Source organism: Micromys minutus (assembly GCF_963924665.1).
Source record: "Micromys minutus genome assembly, chromosome: 17".
Taxonomy (NCBI): domain Eukaryota; kingdom Metazoa; phylum Chordata; class Mammalia; order Rodentia; family Muridae; genus Micromys; species Micromys minutus.
Genome location: NC_137952.1, coordinates 2,061,396 through 2,086,608, shown reverse-complemented (window position 1 = coordinate 2,086,608; position 25,213 = coordinate 2,061,396). Strand labels below are relative to the sequence as shown.

The 25,213-nt window shown below is 51.2% G+C and overlaps 1 protein-coding gene across 1 annotated transcript in view; it reads left to right on the top strand.

The window, feature by feature from the left end:
- CREB3L1 (cAMP responsive element binding protein 3 like 1) overlaps positions 1 to 24,640 on the top strand; it is a 38,023-nt gene extending 13,383 nt beyond the window's left edge. The window contains exons 2-12 of the mRNA XM_080931221.1: positions 7,686 to 7,914; positions 12,283 to 12,464; positions 14,192 to 14,270; positions 15,382 to 15,539; positions 16,136 to 16,285; positions 16,436 to 16,494; positions 16,607 to 16,675; positions 20,293 to 20,392; positions 21,171 to 21,297; positions 23,560 to 23,827; positions 23,920 to 24,640. Coding sequence (XP_080787347.1) covers positions 7,686 to 7,914; positions 12,283 to 12,464; positions 14,192 to 14,270; positions 15,382 to 15,539; positions 16,136 to 16,285; positions 16,436 to 16,494; positions 16,607 to 16,675; positions 20,293 to 20,392; positions 21,171 to 21,297; positions 23,560 to 23,827; positions 23,920 to 23,956 — 1,458 coding nt within the window. The 3' untranslated portion in view covers positions 23,957 to 24,640. The remainder of the gene's footprint in view (positions 1 to 7,685; positions 7,915 to 12,282; positions 12,465 to 14,191; positions 14,271 to 15,381; positions 15,540 to 16,135; positions 16,286 to 16,435; positions 16,495 to 16,606; positions 16,676 to 20,292; positions 20,393 to 21,170; positions 21,298 to 23,559; positions 23,828 to 23,919) is intronic.
- The last annotated feature ends 573 nt before the right edge of the window (positions 24,641 to 25,213 follow it).

The window sequence follows — 25,213 nt, the reverse complement described above, 5'->3', positions numbered from 1 at the left end:
CTCATGCACACTTAGTGCATGTCTAACCTCTGAGCCACATCCCCAGTCCATCTGAAGAATGTCCTCATTGGGCCTGTGTTACTGCCGACAGTATCCATCTTTGTAAGCCGTGAGCGGAGTAGCACTACACATACACAACAGACCCTGTGCAAGACAGATCTCAGTGTATCAGTTGTGCGAATAGGTATTGGTCTGTATCTCTCATTGTGTCCTGTCAGAGAAGTGGGAACCCCTGGGTGGAAGGTCCCTCCCATCCCGGGTCTGTGTTGCAGTGTACACGTGTCCAGGTGCACATGTGTGTACACATGCACTCACAGAAGCATCCCTGTGAATTTGGACTTAGGCTCTTAATAGTTGAATAAGGGAAAAACAGATTATCCCAGCACCACCTCTTCCCTGGCCTGGAGGAAGAGGGGCTGATAGGGAGGGAGGTTAGAGCGGTAGATTCCCTGTGCCTCCCACGCCCGCTAGGAGGGCCCTGGGAAGACTTTACCCCTTCTAGGCCCAGAAGGCTAGACAAAGGAGCTGACTCTTCTTTCTGACCCTGATACCTCAATTCAAGAGAAACACAAAGGTCACCCAGGAGTGCGCACCACCTGGACCTCAGAACAGAGCCAGGTAGGGCTGCTATCTGGGGCCTCCTGAGTTCGGGTCCAGTGTCTATGCCCTTTTGTCAGGTAGCTAAGAGCCTAGCTCTAGAAGTCAAGTTCTTAGTCGTTTAGGGCTCTCAAATACCTGGATGGTAATGTTCAAGGACAAGGAGATCTGCTGACAAAGGGGGACCTAGGAGTCCACCTCTCCCCGCAGCTCTAAGTTTCCCTCACCCAACTCCCACACACTGGACTCAGCAGTGACTCACACAGCGTGCGGTGGCCTTTGGGCTTGAAATGGAGGTAATTATCTAGTGATCGCTGGGCAAGTAACCGTCCGGGAATGTATGGGTCAGTGTGTTAGGGGACGAGAGGCGTCTGCTGCCCACCCCCCCCCCCCAGCCCTCAGAGAAAGAGGGAAATGTGAGAGGATTCCCCTCCCTTCTCTTCCCAGAGCTCATTTTCTCAGAAGGAAAGCTCGCTGGGGATTTCCCCCACCCCTGATCCCATACTCAGCCTGGACCAGCTTAGGTCTTTCCCACAAAGCAAGGGCTGAATCTCTCTGGATCAGGGTTTGGTGCAGAAACCAGAGCACCGCTGCAGGCATCATAGGACCAGATCTGGGGAAAAGGGGCGCACAGTGGGCTGCTTGTACTTGTACCCTAGCCGGCGGCTGCGCCGATATTTTCACCGTCTGCAGTGACCCCTGTGCAAGGGTTAAGGAAAGAGTTTCGGAGAGGAGCTAGAGCTCAGTCTGTATAACCCTGGGAACGTCCCCTTTCACACTGGGGGCTGGTTAGGATCTATTCGCGCCACCCCATGGTAAGATTACTGGGGGTGGGGGGCAGAGCTGGAAGTGAGTTGCTCTCTCTCCATTCGCCTATCTTCGCGACTGGCCACACGACTGATTAGGGTCTCGGGATACCGCGGGCCTGCCATCTCAGCTCTGCCCCAGACACAAACTAAGAACTAGCAGCTCCCCCACCGTCCAGCAAGCTTCCCGATCTAGAACCCTACTCTGCGCAACCGCGTTCCGGGCCAGGCAGGCAGTGGTTCGCAGCCTCCTATCATTGGCCAGGAGCTTCTCTGCTCTCACCAATGAGCAAGCGGGATTCCTGGAAGGGGCGGGGCCCAAGAGGCCGACTAAGCCACGTAACTGCTGCGCTGAGCGAGCAGGGCCCCCTCCACCTCTAAAATTTAAAGGGCGGGAGGCTGAGCTGTAGCGCCAAGGAGAGACGCAGCCGCCGGGGAGGCGGGGTGCCGGCCTGAGAGCCGGAGGTCTGGGGACCTCTCCTTCCAGAGAGTGGAGCCAGCGTCGGTTGCCCGTGGCGGCCGAGAAAGAGCTGATATTGGCACAAGCGTAGGAAAAAGTCTCTAAGGAGGAGGGAAATATCTCCAATGTCTCCTTCTCTGGCTTCCCACCCCCGTTGCCTGTACGGAATGGCACCCCTGAAGACTGCCCACCCTGACAGAACACAGCGCCCCCCACCCCCTAACGCTGGCGTGAGACCCTCTGCGAACTCCTGGCCACCGGCCCTTCTCCTCTAGCTCCAACCCCTACTTCCATCAGACAGCCTAAATACGATTCTTGTGTGTCTGTGTGAGCTGGAGGAGGACTCGATCCCGGGCTGGGGAGGTTTGAAGTCTCTAGAGTGAGCTTTACTGGATGAAGGGAGGTGGTTATAGAGAATACAAGGGGAACCCCCTAATCCTCAGCTCAATCCCAGAGCTGCGGAGAACCCCGCCCGAAATACTGACAACACGCTGTGTGACTGAGGGCAAATGGCTTGTTCTTTCTGGATTTTAGCTTTCTCGTTAGCAAATGGGTTGAGGGGCATAGATCTTTGGCTTTCTCAGGTTCCTGCTGTCTCACAGCAGCATAACTGAGATGCTGTGAGAGGCCAGACATCAGTATTCAGTGAGCAGCTACTGGTGGCAGTGCTCCAATGAGAGGCAGACGGGCCTAGGTGCGATGTGACAGGACCACCATCCACCCAGCATTCCAGGAACCCAGGACAAGGATGACCGCGCGGGAGCGCCTCTACCCCACCCTGTCTGCCCCTTGGCCGCCCTCCTCTTCCACTTGGCTCCCACCGCTCTGGAAGCCCCAAGCCTACTGAACTTTGGCTGCTGTTTCTAGCAGGTGGGGTGAGGGCGCCTCACAACACCAGGCCAACTGAGGCCCCCCAGTAGGCTCTCTCCCAAAGGGAGTCCTTCTCACTTGTCTTCCTAAAACTGGAAACGCTTCAGGGCCCCCTATCCCAGACTGGAGGGCGATGGTTTTCCTTTCCCAGGCCCCCGGGAAGGGGCCTGGCAAATCCTTATCTCCTGCAGAGCAGCTGCTGGAGAAATACCGTGGTCGCTGACTCATAGCTCTTCCAGCTCTGCGCAACCCCCTCCCCTGGGCCCCACTGCAGCCTTAGAGAGCGCCCCGCCTTCCCAATCCCCGAGTTCGGCTGGAAGGAAGCGCCCCCAGCTGGGATGGCCTGGTTCTGCTGCAGATGTGGGTCTCTGTCATGGCTGGGGATGATGGTTGTTACAAAGGAGCATACATCCCTCAAGCTTCTGTCTGGAGTTTTGTTCTGGAGACTTGTTCAGACTCTGAGCTCTTCGTACCGCACCGCCCAGACTCACCGAACAGCTGATGCACTAGTGGCCTTACCCCCTGCACCCCTACTGACTGAGTGTCTTGCAGGTTGGAACAAAACACAGACCTTCCTCCAAGAATACAGTCCTGGCAGGAGCCAGACTGGTCCCAAACGGAGAGGTGTGTGGCTTGATGGCTGGGAAAGGTCCGGTCTGGGTATTGAGGGACCATGGGCACTTTCTGGTTTTGTCTGGCTCTGTCTGGCTCTGTTTTCCCTTCTGGTCAAACGTAAAGGAGCCTTTGCTCCTGGGGAAGTGGTGTAACTTAAGGAAATGATGCAGGGCTGGGGGTTGGCTCAGTAGATAAGGGCGGCCGCCTAGAATGCATAAGGCCTTGGGTTCCATCCCAGAGGCAAGAGGATCAGAAATTCAAGGTCACCGTAGGGTGTGGAGAAGGTGGGAAATATATGAAAGCACTTTGGGAGATTTAAGCAAAAAGAAAAATATAAGACGAATCCCAGAACAGAAATGGGACCCCAGAGTATACTAATGGCGTCTCTGGATTCATTTTGTCCTGGAGTTTCTCATCACACTTGTTCAGAGGGGAAACTCAAACCACCTCCCTCTACAGATTCCAAGCTCATGCCTGAGCTTAGGGGCTGCTGTTGACTACCAAGTGTTCCGTGCAGATCATCCACCACATGCTATTGTGAGCGCCTCATGCACACTCCTCACACTCACACTCGTCTGAGGTGGGTACTGGGCGTCTCACCAACGCTTGATTCCCGTGGCTATGTTCTGCGTAGGAGCTGTATTTCCCACGTCTGGATGAGGAAACGGGAGCACAGAGAAGTGTTTAAAAGTCAGCAAGTAGTGGAGCTAAAAGTTGAAAACAAGTCTCTAAGGTTCCAGACTCTTGCTCCTTCCCTGCAACTTAAAGACCACACATCTGATGCTGAGCCTTCGCCTGAAGCAGAAGGCACTGCTCATCCCTGTGACACAGAAAGCCAATGACTCTGGTCCTGGAGCCAGTCCCACAGAGCCAGCCCTTCACGGTCTCCATGGAATACAGAGCCTGAAGCAGCCTCCCACCCCATCTTGTTTAACCATAAGCTAACGCACAAGAACAATAGTAGCACTGTGCTAATGACTCTGTGAGGAAAAAAAGCACCTACTATGTGTTGGCCCTGGGTTGTTTTACTGATGTTATGACCTTTCTTGACTTATGGCTGTGCAAGGGACTATCCCAAACCTTTACTCATATAAACTGGCTTGATCCTCACAATAATCTTAGCAAGTGGAAACTATTATCAACCCCACTATATATGCAGGAAGTTAAAACATAGGTTAATTAACTTTCCCACAGTTACGATCAAAGCTCTTGTCTGTTTATTTCTGAGAAAGGAAAACTGGCATCTGTACCAAGTTTGCATTTAGCTGAGTTGAGTATTTACCAGGCTCTTCACGCCGCTGATGGAGTCTGACACTTTCTACTCCGTTTTGTGCTATTGTTTCTTAAATTCTGGCTATAAATGCCCAGACATGGGCCAGCTTGTGTAACTTAGAGCTTAGAGCGCATAAAGCACTTGCTTGGCGTGCACAAGGCCCAGCTGAAAATAAAGGGCACACTTTTTCCTGCATGTGGTCAAAGCAGAACACACAGCAGTGGTTTCTAGAGGCTGGGGCTGGCAGGGAAAATGGGACTGGGGAGAGGGGGCAGTGGGGACAGCAATTCACTGGCAAAGGAGTCGGTTCTAATGTTTCACAGCACAGGAGGGTGGTTGTGGTCGACAACGATTTATTATATGTATCAGAATAGCTAGATGACAGCCTTTCAGTGCTCTACATAGATGTATACATGTTTAAGGTGATGGATATGCCCCGTTAACCCAGTCTGGGCATTGTGCGTTGGCACATGTAATGAAATGTCCAAGTCTGCCCCATAGATATATACAATTATCGCATGTCAAGGAAGTTTTCTCTAAGTATATTTTTTTAAGTTCTGGCCATGACCCACTAAATGGATTTCATAACCCATTAATGACTCATCACTTGCTGCTTACACAGACTGAGACAACAGCTGGGAGGGCTGAGGCCAGGGCTCAGCCCCGGTGAAGTGGCCCCACAGCCTGATGCCTTGGGATGAAGAACAGCTTGAGGGGGTGCAGCTGATGCCTGGAACTCAGCGCTCAGGAGGCTCAACAGGACAGTCATGAGTTTGAAGCTAGCCTAGACTACTTAACTCACCCTGTCTCGAAGGAACAGGCCCGGGGGCTGGAGAGATGGCTCAGTAGTGAAGAGTACTTGTTGCAGAGGTCCCAAGTTCCTATTTGCAGCACCTACATGGAATCCAGCAGCCATCTGTGACTCCAGTTGCAGGGGATCCAAAGCCCTCTTCCTGCTCCCTTTTCAAGGGCTGCAGGCACGGAGTGAGCACATATACACACAGGCAAAGCTCTCATACACACACAAATAAAAAATTTACATCAAATAAAAAGAAAGGCAGACAGGTACTGGGCTGAGAAACAACTCAGCTGCCTCAGTGAGAAGAATGAAGAAATCACACACACACACATACACACACACACACACACACACACACACACACACAGTGGGGCTGGGAGGGGTCAAGTCGGGTTCTGTTACCGCTTGTGCGGGGAAGGGGCCTCCCTGTCTGGAGCAGTCTCAGGCTGCAAATATGCAGGAGGAGGGAGATGCAGGTGCTACTCTGCACGAACTGATCGATAACTTGTAAGCTCCTGTGCTTGGGCTCCGAGCCAAGCTTTACTAATTGTCCCATGGGTCTGAGGTCTTGAAGTCCTTGCTATGGCCACGTTCATGCTAACACACATTCACTAGGACTTCCTACTCAGGGTTTCTGCCATTCCGTACTTCAGTTGGTAAAATTCATAAGGACCTGCATTAGAGCCCTTTCTGCTTATTAAAAGGGCATGGTAGCTCATACATCTAATCTCCAAATGGGGAGGCAGAGACAGGAGGATTCCAGTGAGTTAACTGGCCTAGCCTACTTGGTGACTTCCAGGCCTATATCAAAGATCCCATTGGTAGAAAAAGCTGAAGAGATGGCTCAGCAGTTAAGTCCACTGGCTGTTCTTGCAGAGGTCCCAGGTTTGGTTCCCAGTGCTCATATGTGCGCTCGCGATCTTCTGTAACTCCAGTTTCAGGGGATCCAATGCCCACTTCAGACTTCCACAGACAACAGGCATACACAAGGTGCACAGTCACATGCAGACAAAACACACACACACACACACACACACACACACACATATATATAATAAAAATAAATAGTGTCTCTTTTTTTCTTCAAAAAATCAAGGTAAATGGAACCACAGGATTACAGGATTCCTGTACCACATTTACTACCTAAGTCTGTCTTCTAGTTCACCCCATGTTCTTCATAGATATTATTTGTGACTTTTGTCCTGTCTATCTGCATCCTTCTGTCTGTGTGTATGTGTGTGTGTGTGTGTGTGTGTGTGTGTGTGTGTGTGTGTGTGTAGGCCAGAGGTCAACCTGGTTTCTCAGCTTCAATACATTTTTGTTTGTTTTTTTTTTAAAGATATGTTTATTTATTGTATATAAGTACACTGTCACTGTCTTCAGACACAGCAGAAGAGGTCATCAGATCTCATTACAGATGGTTGTGAGCCACCATATGGTTGCTGGGGATTGAACTCGGGACCTCTGGAAGAGAAGTCAGTGCTCTCCAGCCCCATTTTGTTTGTTAAATGAGATATATTTATTTAATAGATATGAGTGTTTTGCTTGCATTATACATGAGCTTGGTGCCTATGGAAGTCAGGAGGAAGCATCAGATTCCCTGGAACTAGCTACAGATGGTTGTGAGCCACTGTGTGGGTGTTGGAAACTAAACCTGGTTCCTCTGCGAGAGCAGCCAGTGGTCTCAACTGGTCAACCATCTCCCCAGACAGCAATTTCTTTAAATAAATAGAAAACGTAAAGGTGAGGAGGTTGTGGAGGCTGTTCCATGAGTGGAGACACTTGTCTCACGTGCCGAGCAGCCTGAATTAGATCTCCAGCCCCACATAAAGATGGAGAGATAAAAACAACCCACAAAGTTATCCTCTGGCCTTTAGACATATGCTGTGGCATACATGTACACACACATACACACACACATTATGATAATAACACACAAAAAAAATTGAGACAAGACCTTTCTACATAGCTGTGGCTTTTCTGGAACTCACTATGTAGACCAGGCTGGCCTCAAACTCACAGAGATCCACCTGTCTCAGCCTCCTGAGTGCTGGGGTTAAAGGCAAAGGCCACATGCACAGCAACAACAAATTTTATTTTAAATGGAAAGAAAGAAGTACAATAAAGCCAGTGATGTTGGTCACCGGGAGGTTGATGGTGTTATAATAGTATGACTGGTCCGAAGGAAAGAAGGAAGAGGTGCCTGTCACAGCAGTACCTACACCCCCTCCCTAAGCCACACTGAGGTTCCTTCTCCCTCCCCAGCACTTCCCGGAGCACCTGGACCACTTTGTGGAGAACATGGAGGACTTCTCCAATGACCTGTTCAGCAGTTTCTTTGATGACCCTGTGCTGGATGAAAAGAGCCCTCTGCTGGACATGGAGCTGGACTCCCCTGCTCCAGGCATCCAGGCTGAGCACAGCTACTCCCTGAGCGGGGATTCTGCACCCCAGAGTCCCCTTGTGCCTGTCAAGATGGAGGACACCACCCACGGTAAGATTGGCAAGTGTCCAAGAGGAAGGAAGCTCCTGGGGATGGGGTGGGGGCATCTGCAGCCTGAGACTCCCAGAGCATCTGCCCACAACCCTGATACCAGGCTGCAGCCCTGAGCCACCTGGGTCCTCCTGAAATCAAATCCACTGGGCCACTTCTCAAAGGGCCTGCTCTGACCTCAGTCAGTAAGCAGTGCACAAAGATAGTCCTTAGACAAGAGTGTCATTGGCAACCTGCTACAATTGCAGCACCTCTTGTGGGCAATGTGCCTGCCACTCAAGCGTGAGGACCTTAGTTTGCCTCTCTAGCTAGATAGTGGTGGTCCCATAACCTTGGGGCAGGTCCATAGAGAAGAATAAACCCAAAGACAGGTAGGTCTCAGAGGCTTGCTGGCCAGACAACTTAACTGAAACAGGGAACTTCAGGTGCAGTGAGAGCCTTTGCCTCAAACAATAATTTGGAGAGCAACAGAGCCAGACATGTAGCATCCACCCACCTCTGCCCCCCACAAGCACAAACACACATGCACACGCACCTGTGTACTCTCCCATGTACATCCACACACAGAAAATAAAGGAAGAGCCAGGCATGGCGGTGCACACCTTTCATCTCAGCTCTCAGGAGGCAGAGACAGTTGGATCTCTGTGGGTTGGAGGCCAGCCTGAGCTACACCGAGAAACCCTGTCTCTAAAATTAATAAGCAAAATCAACAACAAAACAATAGTCAGTGCAGAGCCGCAGCCAGCCCAGCTTGGTAGCAAGTGTTGGAAACTTAGCACTCAGGGCGCTGGGTGGATAGTGGTAAGTCTGAGGTTAGCCTGTGCTACATGTTGAGACCTTGTCTCCAGACACACCAACTACAAAACAACAAATGAGGGTTGAAGAGATGGTTCAGTGGTTAAGAACACTAGCTGCTCTTCCAGAGGTCCTGAGTTCAATTCCCAGAACACCATAGTGGTTCACGACCATCTGCAGCGAGACCAGATGCCCTCCCCTGGTGATCAGATGAACGTGCAGACAGAACATCATAAATAAATAAATATCTTAAAAAAATGACATGCAGTCACACAGGAGACTGGGACAGGAGGATAGAAAGTCCAAAGCTGACAGGCAGGGGGAGGCATCAGCCTTTAATCCCTGCACTTGGGAGGCAGAACTAGGCAGATCTCTGAGTTTGAGGACAGCCTGATCTACACAGTAAATTCCTGGACAGCCAGGGCTACACAGAGAACCCTGTCTTGAAAAATAAAAAGGCTGAGGCAAGGAAGTTTGAGGCCAGAACTGGCTACTTAACAAGGTCCAGGACAGCTCTGGATTCCAGCATAGACTCTACCTCAGGATAATTGAGATACCAGCAATTGTCATCCGCATGAATATAGACAAATTACAGAGAATCTAGACCCTCCTGATACTGACATCCTCCAAAATATCGCTTAGGAGCTTTCTCCAATTTTGGCTCCTGAAGTGGGGCTCAGTGAGGCAGCCTCTCTTCCATTTCCCATCTTCGAAGCAACCAGTCCCAGCTCCAAACTGCTCCTCAAAGGTGATCAGCAACTGAGACCCACGCTGCGCCCCACCTCGAATCACCCCCTAGCCTGTCCTTTCCCTAAGACAGGTGGTCTCGGTCTTGTCGTTTTTATGGCTGGGTGACCTCAGACCTGTCTCTTTTAGATTTATTTTTATTTTTTGTCTATGGTTGTTTTTGCTTACATGTGTTAATCACATACATGCAAAACAGGGTGGTAAATCCCCTGGAACTGGAGTTACAGACTGCCATGTGGGTGCCGGGAATTAAACCTTGGGTCCTCTGAAAGGGCAGCCAGTTCTCTTAGCTACTGAGTCATCTCTCCAGCCCCCAGATCTGTCTCTTAACCTTGAGAACCCTCAGTATCTTCACCCACCTGCGGCGACAGCCGTAGGGTGTGTAGAACGCTGCACATCTCTACGGTAGATACAGGTTCTTGTTTCATTCATCCGCACAATGTCCAGACGGGGAATACTTTTGTAATCTCCATTTGACCCGTAAAGAAGACTTCACGAAAGAGAGCTGTGTAGTTCACACTAGCAAATGTAGGGAGTAGAGCTCGAGCCAGCCCCTGAGTCTAATCCCCACCCCTTCTGCCTCCCAGCCTCCAGGGACTGCAAAGGCTGCTGGGCTGAGACCTCAGTAGGATTTATATGTGTATCCTGGTATTTCTGTCAGCTTATGGGTGTCTGTAAAGTCTTTAACATTTCTGGACGTCCGTTTTCTCGGTTATAAAATGGAAATTGGGACTAGAAAGGTCCTCCCTGCCAAAAGGAAAGGACACCTTCTGGAGTTTGAGGAGGTCCTGTGGTTGTGACTGCTGATGTCACCAGTGCTCACTTCAGCCACTGCCAAGTTCCTGGACCTCTGTGAGGAAGAGCAGGGACAGGGCTCTGGCCTTCTCATCCATGGCAGATGATGCCGGCAGATGAATGACAGTTTTGATCCACCCTGTTGGCTGGCTCAGCAACTCCTCAGCTCCCCCGGGTCTATTTTTAAAGCAATTTGTCTGTGGCCCTTTGTGGGGACAGCTTCCCGAACGCCCACAGCTTGGCCCTGTAATATGGGAAGACTGTGGGTGTTCCTGGACCTTGGGGGCTGCCTGTGGCCGAGGGCCGGGCTCTCGGGCTCCATGCTCATAGCAGGCCTCTGAGTTTCCTCCACCCAACCCCCTGCAAGCTGACCTCCTGGCTTCTGCCTTACTGCTGCAAGTGGACATTATTGCCCGGGAGTGGGCGATGCCTGTTGCCCACCAGCAGCTGAGGCACGCCACCCCTGAAGCCCAGGTTAGGCCAAAATACCTCCACTTTACGTGACTACAAGTTAGGGAATGAACTCTGGCCTGGAAAACCTAAACATCCCTCCACCTCCATGAGCCCCATCACTGAGTCTTGTAGAACCCACCCTCTGTTTCTAATATCATGCTTGGTGGCATGGGATAGTAAAACCTTGATTTCCATCCCTAGTGCCAGCATAAACTGGGCACTGTAAACCTGATGCTTGGGAGGTGGAGGGAGGGAAAAGGTCACAAGACCACCCTCAGCTACATAGCAAGTCCAGGGCCAGCCTAGACTACTTGAGAATTTGTCTTTAAAAACAAAAAAATCAACAAAAATCAACTCTTTTTTTCCAAGTTCTTTCTTCTCTGCTCCCACTGCTAACTCGGCTTCTCTGTCCTGCACCATTTACAGCCACGCCCACCCCTGTGTGCCTCCCGCCCCCCTTCTCAGTTCTAGTCACAGTGACCTCCACGAACACACGCAAGGCCAGTCTGCTTGCTCCTTTTCTATAACTGGGCTTGTGTGTGTTTGTGTGTGTGTGTGTGTGTGAAGGTTTTATTTATGAATACACTGTAGCTGTTTCCAGACACACCAGAAGAGGGCATCAGATCCCGGTATACTACCATGTGGTTGCAGGGAACTGAACTCAGGCCCTCTGGAAGGGCAGTCAGTCCATCTTTTCGGCCCAGCACACTCTTCATTTTAACATAATAGAAATAAACCTAAAGCTATGAATCCTATCATGGTACAGCCCTAGGTCAGCTCCCAGGTCTGTGCTACCTGCTAGCCTTTCTGACTCCACCAGCTCCGTCTCCTAGTGTTCTCACGCTGCGGAACAGGGTGGTGTTCACTGAGTAACGATAACCATGTTAGCACGAGTTACTGATTAATGAACACTCACTTCTCAGCAGGCACTCTGATAACTGTTAACAACATTGTACTAGGAATTCTTAAAACCTCCCTGTTAGGTCTGTCCGGCTCCTTCCCAAAGACAGATATCTGGTGACTTCCTTAATTACACTTCCATTATTTTTTGAGACAGGGTCTCTCGTTGAACCTGGAGCCCACTGATTGTCTATCCTGGCTAGCAAGCAAGCCCGACAGTCCTCCTGTGCCCCCTGCATCACTGACTGATAGGCATGTGCTGGTGTATATCCAGCTTTTTATAGAGGTGCTGGGGATCTGAACTAAGGTCCTCCTTCTTACACGGCCAGCCCTTCCCAAACTGAGCCATCTCCTCAGCCCCACTGTCTTCATTTTAAAGATGAGGAAGCTGAGACTCAGAGAGGGTAAGCAGCTTGCCTAAGGTCACACAGCAGGCCAGAAGAGGTCTAGGTGCAGAGGCCAAGCCTGTTCCTTTGTATCCCTAAATACAAGGATGCTCTTGCCTCTTCTGGTTCCAGACCACTTATCTCACTTCACAAAAGTGGCCCAGGTTTGCTGCCAGCTTCCAGATGGGCGCTGTGACATCACTCCTTAGCTCTGGGCACTCACCAGTAGGCAGTAGGTCAGAGCTCTGGGAGCCCCTGACCCCAAGTCTTTCCCACTTCACCCCCACTTCAGATGTGGCACACGGAGCATGGGCCCTGGGAAGCAAACTGTGCTCCATTATGGTGAAGCAGGAACAGAGCCCGGAGCTACCCGTTGGCCCCCTGGCTGCCTCCTCTGCCATGGCTGCTGCCACCATGGCCACCCCAGCACTGCTGGGCCTCAGCCCCATCTCCAGGCTGCCCATCCCTCACCAGGTAAGCCTAGGAACTACTCACAGCAACTAAGGGAGGGAGGGAGGCTGAGGGGAGAGACAGGGGGCTCACCATGAACCCCAGGGATCCATGAACTGGGAACCTTGGGGGCTGAGGGACTTCTGCCCCCCACAGTGGCTACCCCTTCCCCATCCTCCAGTAGGCACACATAACAGTGCCCTCCAAGCACGCTGGGCCCTCCCTGCATCAAAGAATGCTTGCAGGATAGCAGGTACTTTAGTTAATCTGTATTTAGATTAATAAACCACGCTCATGACAACCCCTGCCTCCACTCCTGGAGGGTGTAGGTAACAGCTGTAAATCCAAAACCCTTCCAGGAATCAGGAGACCACTGGCTTCTTGGAGAGGCTTTACTGGGTCAGGTTTGGCTCCCTATAGTGCTCTAGGCATGCTGCCATCTCTTTTTCCTTCTTTGTAAAATAGGCGCAAACCATGGGGCCTAAGATTCTGTAGTTTTAAAAAATAAACACTAGAGCTGGAGAGATGGCTCAGAGGCTGCTCTTCCAGGGGTCCTGAGTTCAAATCCCAGCAACCACAGGGTGGCTCACAACCATCTATAAGGGGATCTGATGCCCTCTTCTGGTGTGTAGATGTATATGCAGCAGAGCACTCATGCATTAAATAAAATTTAAAAAATAAAAATAAACACTAGTCCCTAGACTGGGAGTTTTCTGGCCACCAGGGTTACCTCTCAAAGTAGGTGGTCATGAGCAAGAAAGACCACCCTTCCCTGCCCCCAAAGTCAAGGACTAATGGCCAGCTTGGTCTCCAGAGACTCTCTCCAGATCTAATGCAGCCAAAATCAGAAGGAAGAAGGAACTGTAGCGGAAAAGGAAACAAGATCTCAGAAGCTAAGCCCTAAACCGTGCAGCTGTCAAACCCTAAAGCGGAGGCGTCCCACTTCAGCCAGTGCAGAACACACCCAGGCTGTAACTGTCAGAACCCCCAAAGGGCTGCTCCCTACTCCGTCATCTGTAGTACCGGGCAATCGCCAAGCCCCTGGACACCCCATTGTCCTGTGTTCAACGCTCTGTCTCCCACACAGTGCTGTGATCTCTGCTGGGCAGACCCAGTGGGGAGAGGCAGTCCCAAGAGCCACGCCCTTCTCACAGAGACCACCACTTACATGCATGCTGGTGGTGTTCACATGTACAAAACCACACATGTTCCTGAAGCCGTATCTAGAATTAAACACATAGGAACACAGACTTCTTAAGAATGTGCATCTGACTGCACCCAAACCTAACTTGAACCCTCAAGGGGTCTCACTGCTTCAAGCTTCCTCGACTGGGCTCCACTCCCGTTTATAACGCAGGATCCACGTGACATGTCAGCTCCTTAGCCGTTTAATTCCTCCTGAACTATTGTTCCCGACAATCACAGTACAGTTACAGTAGGACTAACATGTGCTCATGTCAACCACGTACCAAGGCCTGCATGGCTTTCACAATGAAGGGTCAGCCTCTACCTAGAAGGTGACACAGCCCCAGATACCATAGGAACTCTCCTTCGGTGTGAACCACTGTTCTCTCTGTTCCTCAGTGGCTTTTCCAAGCACGAGGACTTGCCTCTGTTGTCTCTGGGATGAGCCCAGAACTCCTGAGGCCAGCCATCCCTCCAACCATGCAGGGCAAACCTGCAGCCCGAGGGAGGAAGGAGGGTGAACAGGGGCAGGTGATGGAGATGAAAGATGAATCTGTCTTCCTCAGGCCCCAGGAGAAATGACTCAGCTGCCGGTGATCAAAGCAGAGCCCCCAGAAATGAGCCAGTTTCTCAAAGTGGCACCAGGTAAGTGTGTACAAGAGAGAGACTCCTGATCACGGACAGATGGCTTCCGGCCTGACCACGTCCTGCTAGGCCACTGCTGTAGCTCAAAACTCCCGTTTCTCCCCCATATGCTCTCACCCTCCCAACCTCTCACCCTTGTCTATCCATATTCCCTCCTTACCCACTATCACTCTGACACCTCACTCCATTTGTGGACCCTCCTTCCATCCACTTGATAACTGAGAACTACTGCCAGACATCTTTTCTTCCATCTGTATGCCTATCCATCCTTCAGCTACATTACTGTTTACCCATCCACCCATTTCTCCATCTGTCTATCCATCTGTCACCTGTTCATTCATCTGTGAATCCGTCTGTCACTCTACCCATTCATTCATTCATTCATTCATTCATCCATTCATTCACTTACCACCCATCCTATTACCCTGAGGCTGGATCTATATTTTAGAGTCAGAGAAAGGAAATGGAAGGATATTGGTTAGCCTGAGCCCCAGTGGTTTGACCTTAGTTCCCTCTGGACTAACAGAACTGGGGCTTAAAAGACTTGAATCCTGTGAAGCTAGGGTAGGGAAGCATGCCGCCCAGAGGTTCCTCACCATGGTGGCAGGGGGCTTCCTCTGCACCAGCAGAGATAGGTTTGTCTTAGGTAGGGTTTACTGCTGTGAACAGACACCATGACCAAGGCAACTCTGATAAGGACAACATTTAATTGGGGCTGGCTTACAGGTTCAGAGGTTCAGTCCAGTATCATCAAGGCGGGGGCATGGTAGCATCCAGGCAGGCATGGTGTAGGAGGAGCTGAGAGTTCTACATCTTCATCTAAAGGCTACTAGAAGACTGGCTTCCAGGCAACTAGGATGAGGGTCTTAAGCCCACCCCCACGGTGACACACCTACTCCAACAGGGTCACACCTCCTGCTAGTGTCACTCCGTGGGCCGAGCATAGACAAACAATCACAGATTGTACTCGGCAATCGTCCTTGTGGTGCCAGGTGTGTCTCTAACACTGATATTCCAGTCAGGTCAAGGCCTCACCGTACTCTCTTCAGTGGCCAGGCTAGTCCAGCCTATGGGGGACAGCCCTACTAACCTAGTCCCCTACTTTTTGCAGAGGACCTCGTACAGATGCCTCCAACACCCCCCAGCAGCCATGGCAGTGACAGTGACGGCTCCCAGAGTCCCCGCTCTCTTCCCCCCTCCAGCCCTGTCCGGCCCATGGTCCGCTCCTCCACGGCCATTTCCACCTCTCCGCTCCTCACTGCCCCTCATGTAAGCAACTCGGGATGGGCTAAGCCTGGAGGTGAGCTAATGAGTAGGTTCGCCCAGTTCCCTGACCAGTGAGGAGGATCAGGGAGCCCCAGATCTGACACTTACCCCATCTGATTCAGGGAGGCGCCCACGGACAGGTAAGAGGGGAATGTTTCAGTTCTGCCTCGAGATGAACAGAAGTCAAAGGTGGAGAGACAAGGTCCAGTAGGGCCTAGAAGCAACACTGCTGTGGAACCAACATGAGAACCCGACATTTCTGAGTCCTGGGCATTGACCCAGGCTATCTCCAAGAAGCACTTTTTAGGGACAAAATAGAAGAGACTCCAAACCCGAAGGAGGCCATGGATCCTCCTAATTAGAATTGTGGGAAAGGGCCTGAGGCGGGTGCTGTTTAGGGACCCTAGGCAAACGAGCTTTGAGACTGTGGATTCTAGGGTAGGACAGATGAGGGGACCCCCCCAACCATGCTAACAGTGGATACATGTTACTGGGCCTAACTCAGACTCCTCCCCTTTTCCAAGGAGGAAACCGAGGCTCAGAGTGTAGAGTACACAGCCAAGCTTGAGTTTGAACCCAGGATTGTCTGCTTTCTTCAGAAACTGCAGGGGACATCAGGGCCACTGCTCCTGACAGAAGAGGAGAAGCGAACCTTGATCGCAGAGGGTTACCCTATCCCCACCAAACTCCCCCTCACCAAGGCTGAGGAGAAGGCTTTGAAGAGAGTGCGCAGGAAAATTAAGAACAAGGTGAGACGAAGTTGTCCCTACCCTATGACTATGGGGACATTTCCACTGAAAGGAGGCTCTGCCCCTGGTTAGGTCAGCTCTGAAATTGGGGGCTACCTGGGAAGGGGATACATGGCCATGGTAACCCCTCTCTTGGAACCTCCTCCTCAGATCTCTGCCCAGGAGAGCCGCCGGAAGAAGAAGGAGTATGTGGAATGTCTAGAAAAGAAGTAAGTGTCGTGTTATGGCCGGGACCCCAGCCGTGTGCCGTCCTCAGCCTGGCTGCAGGAAGTGGGTTGGCTGTGTGGGTGCCCTGAGCCTGTGCCTGCTTGACCCTTCCAGGGTGGAGACATATACATCAGAGAACAGTGAGCTCTGGAAGAAGGTTGAAACCCTAGAGACTGCCAACAGGTGAGTGATACTCCTGTGTCACACCTTCCCCACTAAAGGCAGCCACTGGCTCTGGGAGGCAGGAGAGAAGAGAGATAACCAGCTCAGGGTGATACCCCAAAATGTACCCCATGACCTGGGAGCTCTGATGTCCTGCCGGTCCCTGGCTTTCCAGGTGCCCCTGACTGCAGATAACTAGAATTCTGACAGGCTGGTAGGATGCCCAAGACTGTGCAGGGCAGCGACTTTCCAGGTGTGTCTTCAGCACCAGCTCTGTCTCTCGACTTGTTAGAAAAGCTTGTTCTCTCTCTCCAGGAACGATTGTAAGTGCCTTTAATCCTAGCACTTGGGAAGCAAAGGCAAGCAGATCTATGTGAGCTCGAGGCCAGCCTGGTCTACCTAGGGAGCTCCAGGATAGCCAGACAGCATAGATAAACTCTGCCTCAAACAAAGAAAAAGAAAGAAATGCTTATTCTTAGACCCAGAGCTGGGTCTATCGAATCATTTACTGCAGAGGTAGGGACCAGCAGTCTGTGTGCATTTTATTTTGTTTTGAGAGAGTCTCATATAATCAGGCTGGCATCAGATTTGCTAAACAGTTGAGAAAAGCCTGGGACTCCTGACTTCTCTGCCTCTACCTCCTAGCGTGTGTCCCCGTGCCTGGCTGCCACCAGTGTTGTTGTAGTCTATTGTTTTATGTGCATGAGTAATTTGCTTTTGTGTGTGTGTGTGTGTATGTGTGTGTGTGTGTGTGTGTGTGTGTGTGTGAAATGCCCATGGAGACCACAAGAGGGTGTTGGATTCTCTAAAACTAAAGTTTCATATGCTTATGAGCCGCCATATAGATGCTGAGAATTGAGCCCAGGTCCTCTGGAAGAGTGGCCAGTGTTCCTGACCATTGAACCGCCTCACCATCCCCTTGAATCAGTGCTTTAGAATGTCCCTAGAGCAGTTGCCATACTACTAAATCTGATGACCGGGACCTTTGCTACTCAAAGCCAGTTCCCCACTTGGCCTGAGAACTTGTGAGAAACCAAGAATCTTAGGACTTTCCTAATGCACACTGTGCGAGCATGCATGTTTGTGCAGAGGTCAGAGGTCAATGTCCAGTGTCTTCCTTAATTGTTCTTCACCTTACCATCGGAATCTTACACTCGCTGGTTGGCTGACTAGGCTCTGTGTCCAGTGTCCACTGCCCCATCTTCCAGCACAGCAGAGTCAGAGCAGCCATACCCTGCCTGCCTCCCTTCCTTCTTCCTTCCCTCCTCCCTCCCTTCTTCCTTCCCTCCTCCCTCCCTTCCTTCTTTTCTTCCTTCCTCCCTTCCTTCTTCCTTCCCTCCTCCCTCCCTTCCTTCTTCCTTCCCTCCTCCCTCCCTTCCTTCTTTTCTTCCTTCCTCCCTTCCTTTTTCCTTCCCTCCTCCCTCCCTTCCTTCTTCCTTCCCTCCTCCCTCCCTCCCTTCTTCCTTCCCTCCTCCCTCCCTTCCTTCTTCCTTCCCTCCTCCCTTCCTTCCTTCTTTTCTTCCTTCTTCCCTTCCTTCTTCCTTCCCTCCTCCCTCCCTTCCTTCTTTTCTTCCTCCCTCCCTTCCTTCTTCCTTCCCTCCTCCCTCCCTTCCTTCTTCCTTCCCTCCTCCCTTCCTTCCTTCTTCCTTCCCTCCTCCCTCCCTTCCTTCTTCCTTCCTCCCTCCCTTCCTTCTTCCTTCCCTCCTCCCTCCCTTCCTTCTTCCTTCCCTCCTCCCTCCCTTCCTTCTTCCTTCCTTCCTCCCTTTCTGTCTTTCTTTATTTTTTTGGACAGGTCTTTGTATTATACAGCTCTGGCTGTCCTGGAAGTTGCTAATGTAGACCAGAATGGCCTCGAACTCACAGAAACCCAGCTGCCTCTGCATCCTGAGTGCTGGGATTAAAAGGATGGGCCACCGTGCCCTGCTCATGACTGGCTTTTTTATGTGGTTGTTGGGGATCCAAATTCAGATCCTCATGCTTGGGCGATACTGTTGCTAAGCCATCTCTCTAGCTCCCAAACTGCATCTTAACAAATATCCTGCATGAAGCCATTAGACTGCATTTGAGAAACATTAGTATCAGGAGACCAGCCTGGCACCCGGCACGTAGGTGAAGCCGCAGATGTGGGCTCTGGGTTGTGGCTTCAGTCTGCTCTTTTCTGACTCTTGTATTTCTTGTGAGGCTCTCTGGGTCTCTATTCTTGGTGACAGTGATGTGACCGCAGCACTGGCTAACAGGACTGATGAAATGCTATATAAGACACAACCCAAACCAACACGTCTGTGGCACAGAAGCGCGCTGACTTGTCGATTTTGCCCCTTTTACAATACCGTTCTGGTCCTAGATTGTGCCCTGAGCTCTGAACCCATACTGTTTTCTAGGAGTAAGTACAGTAACACAAACAACAGTGTCTGGAAGAATCCCAATACAAGACACTGTCTCCCAGCCACGCTGAGGACTGAGCCAGGACCTTACACACAGACGCTTTTCCACCATGCTACGCTTCCTTGCTTTGGTTTTCGGTTTTTGTCTCTTTACATTCTTTTAAGTTTATTTATTTATCGAGTGTGTGTGTACACACCATGGCATACCTGTGCAGGGTAGATGGCAAATTACAGTAGTCAGTTTTCTCCTGTAAGGACCAGGGATGAGATTTGAACTATCAGGCTTGCTGGCACGTACTTTTACCTGCTGAGCCATCTAACCACTCCTGTTACTTTTTGGGACATGTTCTCATGTAACCAGCTTGACCACAAACTCATTACGTTGCTGAGGCTGTCCTTGACTCCTGATTCCCCCTTCCCCTCTGACTGCTTCAATGCAAGGCTTCTTCCAGGTCTGCATCAACTTTTGGGAACAGGGTTTTCTCTGTTACAGCTCAGTCCTGAACTCTCTACGTGCCCAGGCATCCTCTGTTTCCTCCGGAGAACTTGCTACAAATTTTCTTTCCCTTCTCAGGCCCAGCTTCTCAGGCAGGATTCTAGGGAGGGGTGGAATCTTCAGATTTTTTACCTTACTACCTCTGCCCCTCAAAACCTGAGTTTTAGGACTATTTCGCCACCTGCTGTCCACTTCAGGAACTGCATGAACACCGCTGGGTGGAGAAGCGCAGTATTCACCCTTAACAAATGTGTGTGCCCAAAGGGTTCCGTGCAGGGTGGTACCTAGTTCTTGCCCTCAGTTAGCAACCGAGACTACCATGGAAGTCCACAAACAAAGCTAATGTGTTGCAGGTGTTGTGATAATGGTGGTAAAACAGCAATAAATTAACACAAACAATGGCCCATTTGCTGACTGCACTATACACATGGGTGTCTTTCTTGTGGAATCAGGGTGTTGTGGGGTGCAAAGGAGGAGAGTCAATGTCTCTGTGGCTGGTGCTGGAAAAGAAAAAGAAGTCCAGACTTTTCTGAGAAGAGTCAGGAGCAAAAGTTAGGTACCCCTAAGCTTCTACACCATGATACCCAAGCCAGGCTGCAGAGAAGCCTAACAGGAGGTGACCTTTTATATCTTGACTACAATGGGCACCAAAGCATGGAGGCCCAGTCAGGAGCCAGCCAGGGCTCCTCAGGAGAGGCCAGGACACAGGCATGGCTGCTGTGCCTGAGCCCCCATGGTGACTCCTGTGCCTACCTCAGGACCCTGCTCCAGCAGCTGCAGAAACTCCAGACTCTGGTCACCAGCAAGATCTCCAGACCTTACAAGATGGCGGCCACACAGACTGGCACTTGCCTCATGGTAGGTGATACTCCTTAGCACAAGGCGGCATGGGGGAACTCTTCTTGAGGCTAGCTCTCTCGGACAGTGCGCAGCACCTGAAGGGACCGGTGACCTGTCCAAGCCAGTTCTAACAGATCGATGTCACTAAATCTAGTGAAAGGCAGGTCCTTGTGAATGTGGCTTCTATAGATTCAAGGAGCGTGGTTCTTTTTGGAATGGGTGATAGGGAGGAAGTAAAGGAGCCCCCTAGGGCCCCCAAGGCTAGGGGGACACCTAGGACAGCCTCGGGCTCTCTTCCATCAGTCTGTCCTCCCAAGTAAGCACGTGTTGCTTCTGGCATTCGGAGGGCAGGGCTTTGCTGGAGCTCCCCCCAGACTCTTGGCTCCTCAGGCTCAGGCTGAGAATGTGATACAGCCATGTGTCCTCCTCCCTGATCATAGTTGCACCCCTCCCTTTCCCCTCTCCCTTCCCCTTCTCCCTTCCTCTTTCCCTCCTCTCCCTTTTTCCTTTCCTGACTTCCCTCCCCTGTAGGAGAGAACCACACAGAAGCCCTCCCTCTGGTCTCTGGTACTCCCTTTCATGTTCCCTAGAATGGGTTGAAGGTAACTTGAAGCCTTTGTCTGCTTCCAAGAGAGCAAGAGACCACACTTCCAGACAGCAGCCAGCTCTGTGGAGGTGTCTGGGGGAAAGCACTGAGCCTTTTACATCCAATGGTTTGGGGTGAGGAGAGTTGGGGGTGGCCAGTGTTAAAGGTCTGCCCTGCCCCAGATCTGATGGCTGCTCTGCCCACCACTAGGTGGCAGCCTTGTGCTTTGTTCTGGTGCTGGGCTCCCTCGTGCCCTGCCTTCCTGCCTTCTCTTCCGGCTCAAAGACCGTGAAAGAAGACCCTATCGCAGCTGACAGTGTCTACACAGCCAGCCAGCGTAAGTACCTCACAAACTCTGGGTGGAAGTCAGTCCGTTACTACAGAGGAGCCATGTCTCCTGCACTGGTACACCTTTAGTCCCAGCACTCTGGAGGCAGAGGCTCTAGGAGTTCAAGACCACCTCAGTCTATAAGCCAGGGATACAGTAGTGTATCCAAAAAAGTCTGGAGGGCTGGCGGGACGGCTTGGTACTGGCTGCTCTTCCAGAGGACCCACGTTTGATGCCTAACCATCCATATGGTGGTTCGCAGCTACCTGTAACTCTAGTTCCAGGGGATCATATTCTACTCACTGGAGCAGGCAAAACATCCATACACACTAAAAAATACCAATCTTTAAGAGATTTGGGCTGGCATTGTTTCATTCTATACTCCAATTTTGCAGATGGACTAACGGAGCCCCAGTGAAGGTCTGTGACCCTTTCGGTGTTAGTTGTAGAACTGGGACGCGACCCTTAAATCTGTCTCTCTGAGATCCTTTGGCACAACTTGGAGAGATCAGCCTCAGAGGGTGGTAGAGTAGTCTAGGTCTAATTTCCATGAATGAGTTCTGGGACTCCATTCTCAGTCATTTCTCACGTGCTAGAGACCCCATGTCCATGTTAAGAAGCTCTGAGGCACACAGGACCTGCAGCACGTGTCCAGAGTCTACTGGGAGTGCCTACCCCTGGAGAGTGGTTACTGGGATGTGGGTGCCACCTCAGTGGAGTGCGGTGTGGTCACAGCCGGCACTGTGTGAGCCGGGGTGTATATCTTGGACTCTCTGGCTGTTGATTTCTGGACCCCAGAAGCTGTTGTCCTTATAGCGCAGTGGCTCCAGTATACAGTCGGTGAGCATACACCTTGCCCTCTGAAATAGCTCCTGACCTGAGGGCCATGAACAGCAAAGGAAGAGCTAGTGAAGGGAACAGGAGAGAAGGGCATGGTATTCGGAGGCAGAAGCCACTTCCGGTAGGGCCGTCCTTCATATGGCTGAAGAGAAAGAAGAAACAGATGAGCGGTCAGAGAGAAGGGAGAGCAGGGAGTGTGGGAAGGGGGAGTACTGTGGGGGCGCGCAAGACAGAGGGGGACGGTGTGAGCAAGACAGGGAGGACAGGAGCTGGGAGAACTAAGAAAGAGGATTGGAAGCCACTCGGGGAGGGCTGTGATGGAGCGGTGGGGCAGGCAGGAGCGGTGCATAGGCTCAGAGAGCTGTCTATCAAGGCAGACACAGAAGGGGAGGGGCCGTGCTAAAGTACAAACCACAGGGAGGGAGAGGGAGGGCATGAGCGAGCCTCTGCGGGGAGTGCAGCACAGGGCAGGGCAGAGGGCATGTCTGAGGAAGGAGGTGGCTTGTTGAGCAGGCTGGTTTCCGGACTGCAGCTTCACACAATGCCAGGGGACCGCCTTTTCCATAGATTCTCATAGATTAAACCCTGCAGAGGAAGCTGTGAGGCAGGCAGCAGACTGCAGCCAGGAAACCAATTTATGGGGACCCTTGATGATGAGCTCTTGGGAGCTGGGCTTAAAACACCTCATTCCCAAGGCTTCATGGGGGATTTAATTTGCTTTAAGCTAAGGCTTTTGTATAATGCCTGGCACGGGTGCCCAATGAACATGCATTTTTTTTCTCCCCTTGACTTCCCAGAGGAACTAGCCTAGAAGAGAAAAGAAAAGGTTTCCTTAAGTCTCCCAGGAAGTTAGTGGCATGGGAGTATTCGAACCCAGCTCTCAGCAGGCCCTGACAGTGTGATCCCAGCTTCTTAGGTCAAGGCCGGAAGATCGTAGGTTTAAGGCCTGCCCAGGATACAAAATTAATGGCCTTTCCGAGCAACTTAGTGAGACCCTGTCTCTATATAAACTAGAGAGAGAAAGAGACTCTTCATTTGGGTTCAGTCCTTAGATCAAGGAGGAAAAAAAATCCCAGTTTTCAGTAAGCAAACCATTACTGTCTTGCTCAGAAGTGCTACATTTTTGTGAGTTCATGATCTTACAAAGCACAGTTTCGATCACTTATACTGTATTACTTACTCATCGAATCCTTTAATCTCCATGAGGTTGGTTAAACTATCCCCATTTTACAGATCAACAAACTGATGCTCAGAAAAATCAGAGTAGTGTGTGACTAACCTAAGGTCACACAGCGAGGGATCCTCAAGGCTAGGAGTCAAGCCTGTAAGATGTCAGAGGCTGTAATCACAGCCTAGCACACAAATAAGACTATTCGGGCACAGGGAGGGTGTCTGAGGAGCATCCATGGCTCACCCTGTTTTTATCCGCAGTGCCTTCCCGAAGCCTACTGTTCTATGATGATGGGGCAGGCTCATGGGAAGATGGCCGAGGTGCTCTGCTGCCCGTGGAGCCCCCAGAAGGCTGGGAGCTCAAACCAGGGGGTACAGCAGAGCCAAGACCCCAGGACCACCTCCGACATGACCATGCAGACAGCATCCACGAGACCACCAAGTACTTGAGAGAGACCTGGCCAGAGGATACCGATGACAATGGCACCAGCCCCAACTTCTCCCATCCCAAGGAGTGGTTTCATGACAGGTGAGCAGGACAGCCTTTTCCTTCCCAAGGAGAGGGGCTCTCATCAAGTCCCAGTTCTCAGCCGAATGATGTCCTGGATCTTCTCTTACCAGGGATCTGGGCCCCAACGCCACCATCAAACTCTCCTAGGCCGCTCCGAGACCCAGGACACAGGACGGACACCCTGGCATCCAGAAGAGGCGTTCTCTTGCTCACTGACCCAGATTTGGCTCACGGCCCTGCCCTGGGGGCCCTCTGCCCCAGGAGAAAGGGTTTCTTCTCCCCAGCCCTCCAGGTTCCTGTAGTGGCTGGGGTCCCTCTATGTCCCCAGACACTTGGACTGTTCCTCTGGACTGACCACTCTATTCCTACTTTCCTCCCATAACTATCCGTCCTCCTCCAATCAACCACTCACTGGGCCACCCCTGTTTCCTTCCCATAGTGACCAACACAACCACTGTTCCTGGCCCCCTCATACACATACACACAAACAGTCATGCACACACAAACACACACCCCCACCTCCTACTGTACAGAGACCGAGAACAGAAATCGTTTGTAAATAATGAGCCTTATTTTTTATTATTACCAGTCCCCTAAGATAATGTATTTTACAAATCTCCCTCCTGTCACCTCTCCCTCATTTTGTATTTTATGAAGTTAGTGCGAGCTTTGCTGCCCCTTAGCCTGAGACAGAGGGACACCCCACCCTCACCAGGCCTCCCTGTGCCGCTGCCCAAGCTGCTGGGCCTTATTAATTGCCAATTTGCTCTTCTACAAGCTCAGCACACGCTTTAAAAAAGCAAAGTTAAAAAAAAAAAAAAAAAGATTCAGCATCAATCCCGACTCCGTGTGTTCTTTGTGAGGGGTCCAGGAGTGAGGTAGCAGGTTTAGCTTATTTTTCGTGGGGCTTGAGGGGGTACTTGTGAGAAGGCCTTTCTATCTAGAGGCATCTGCCCATCTAGTCACCAAATCCAGACTGGATAACTCAAATACAACACCCGGAACCACATTAATAAATTAAAAAGCAAACAAACAAAGAAAAACAGTTTAATAGGGTGTTATACATCTGTAATCGCAGCCAAGATGGAAGACAGAGACAGAAACCCTCACGGAAGCTCAGCTCACAGGCAGCTGAGACAAAAGAGACCCTACCTCAGAAGATGGAAGGCACATGTCATGGTGTTGAAACACTTTGGAGGTGAAGGCAGGCAGACCCTGAGTTCAAGGCCAAACTAGTCTACATTTCAAGTTCTAGGCCAACCAAGGCTTTACAGTGAGACTCTGACTTAAGAGAATAAAATAGGGTGGGGAGTTGGAGAGATGGCTCAGTGGTTCAGAGGACCTTGGTTCAATTCGCAGCCACCACATGGTGGTGTAATGGGATCTGATGCCCTTTTCTGGTGT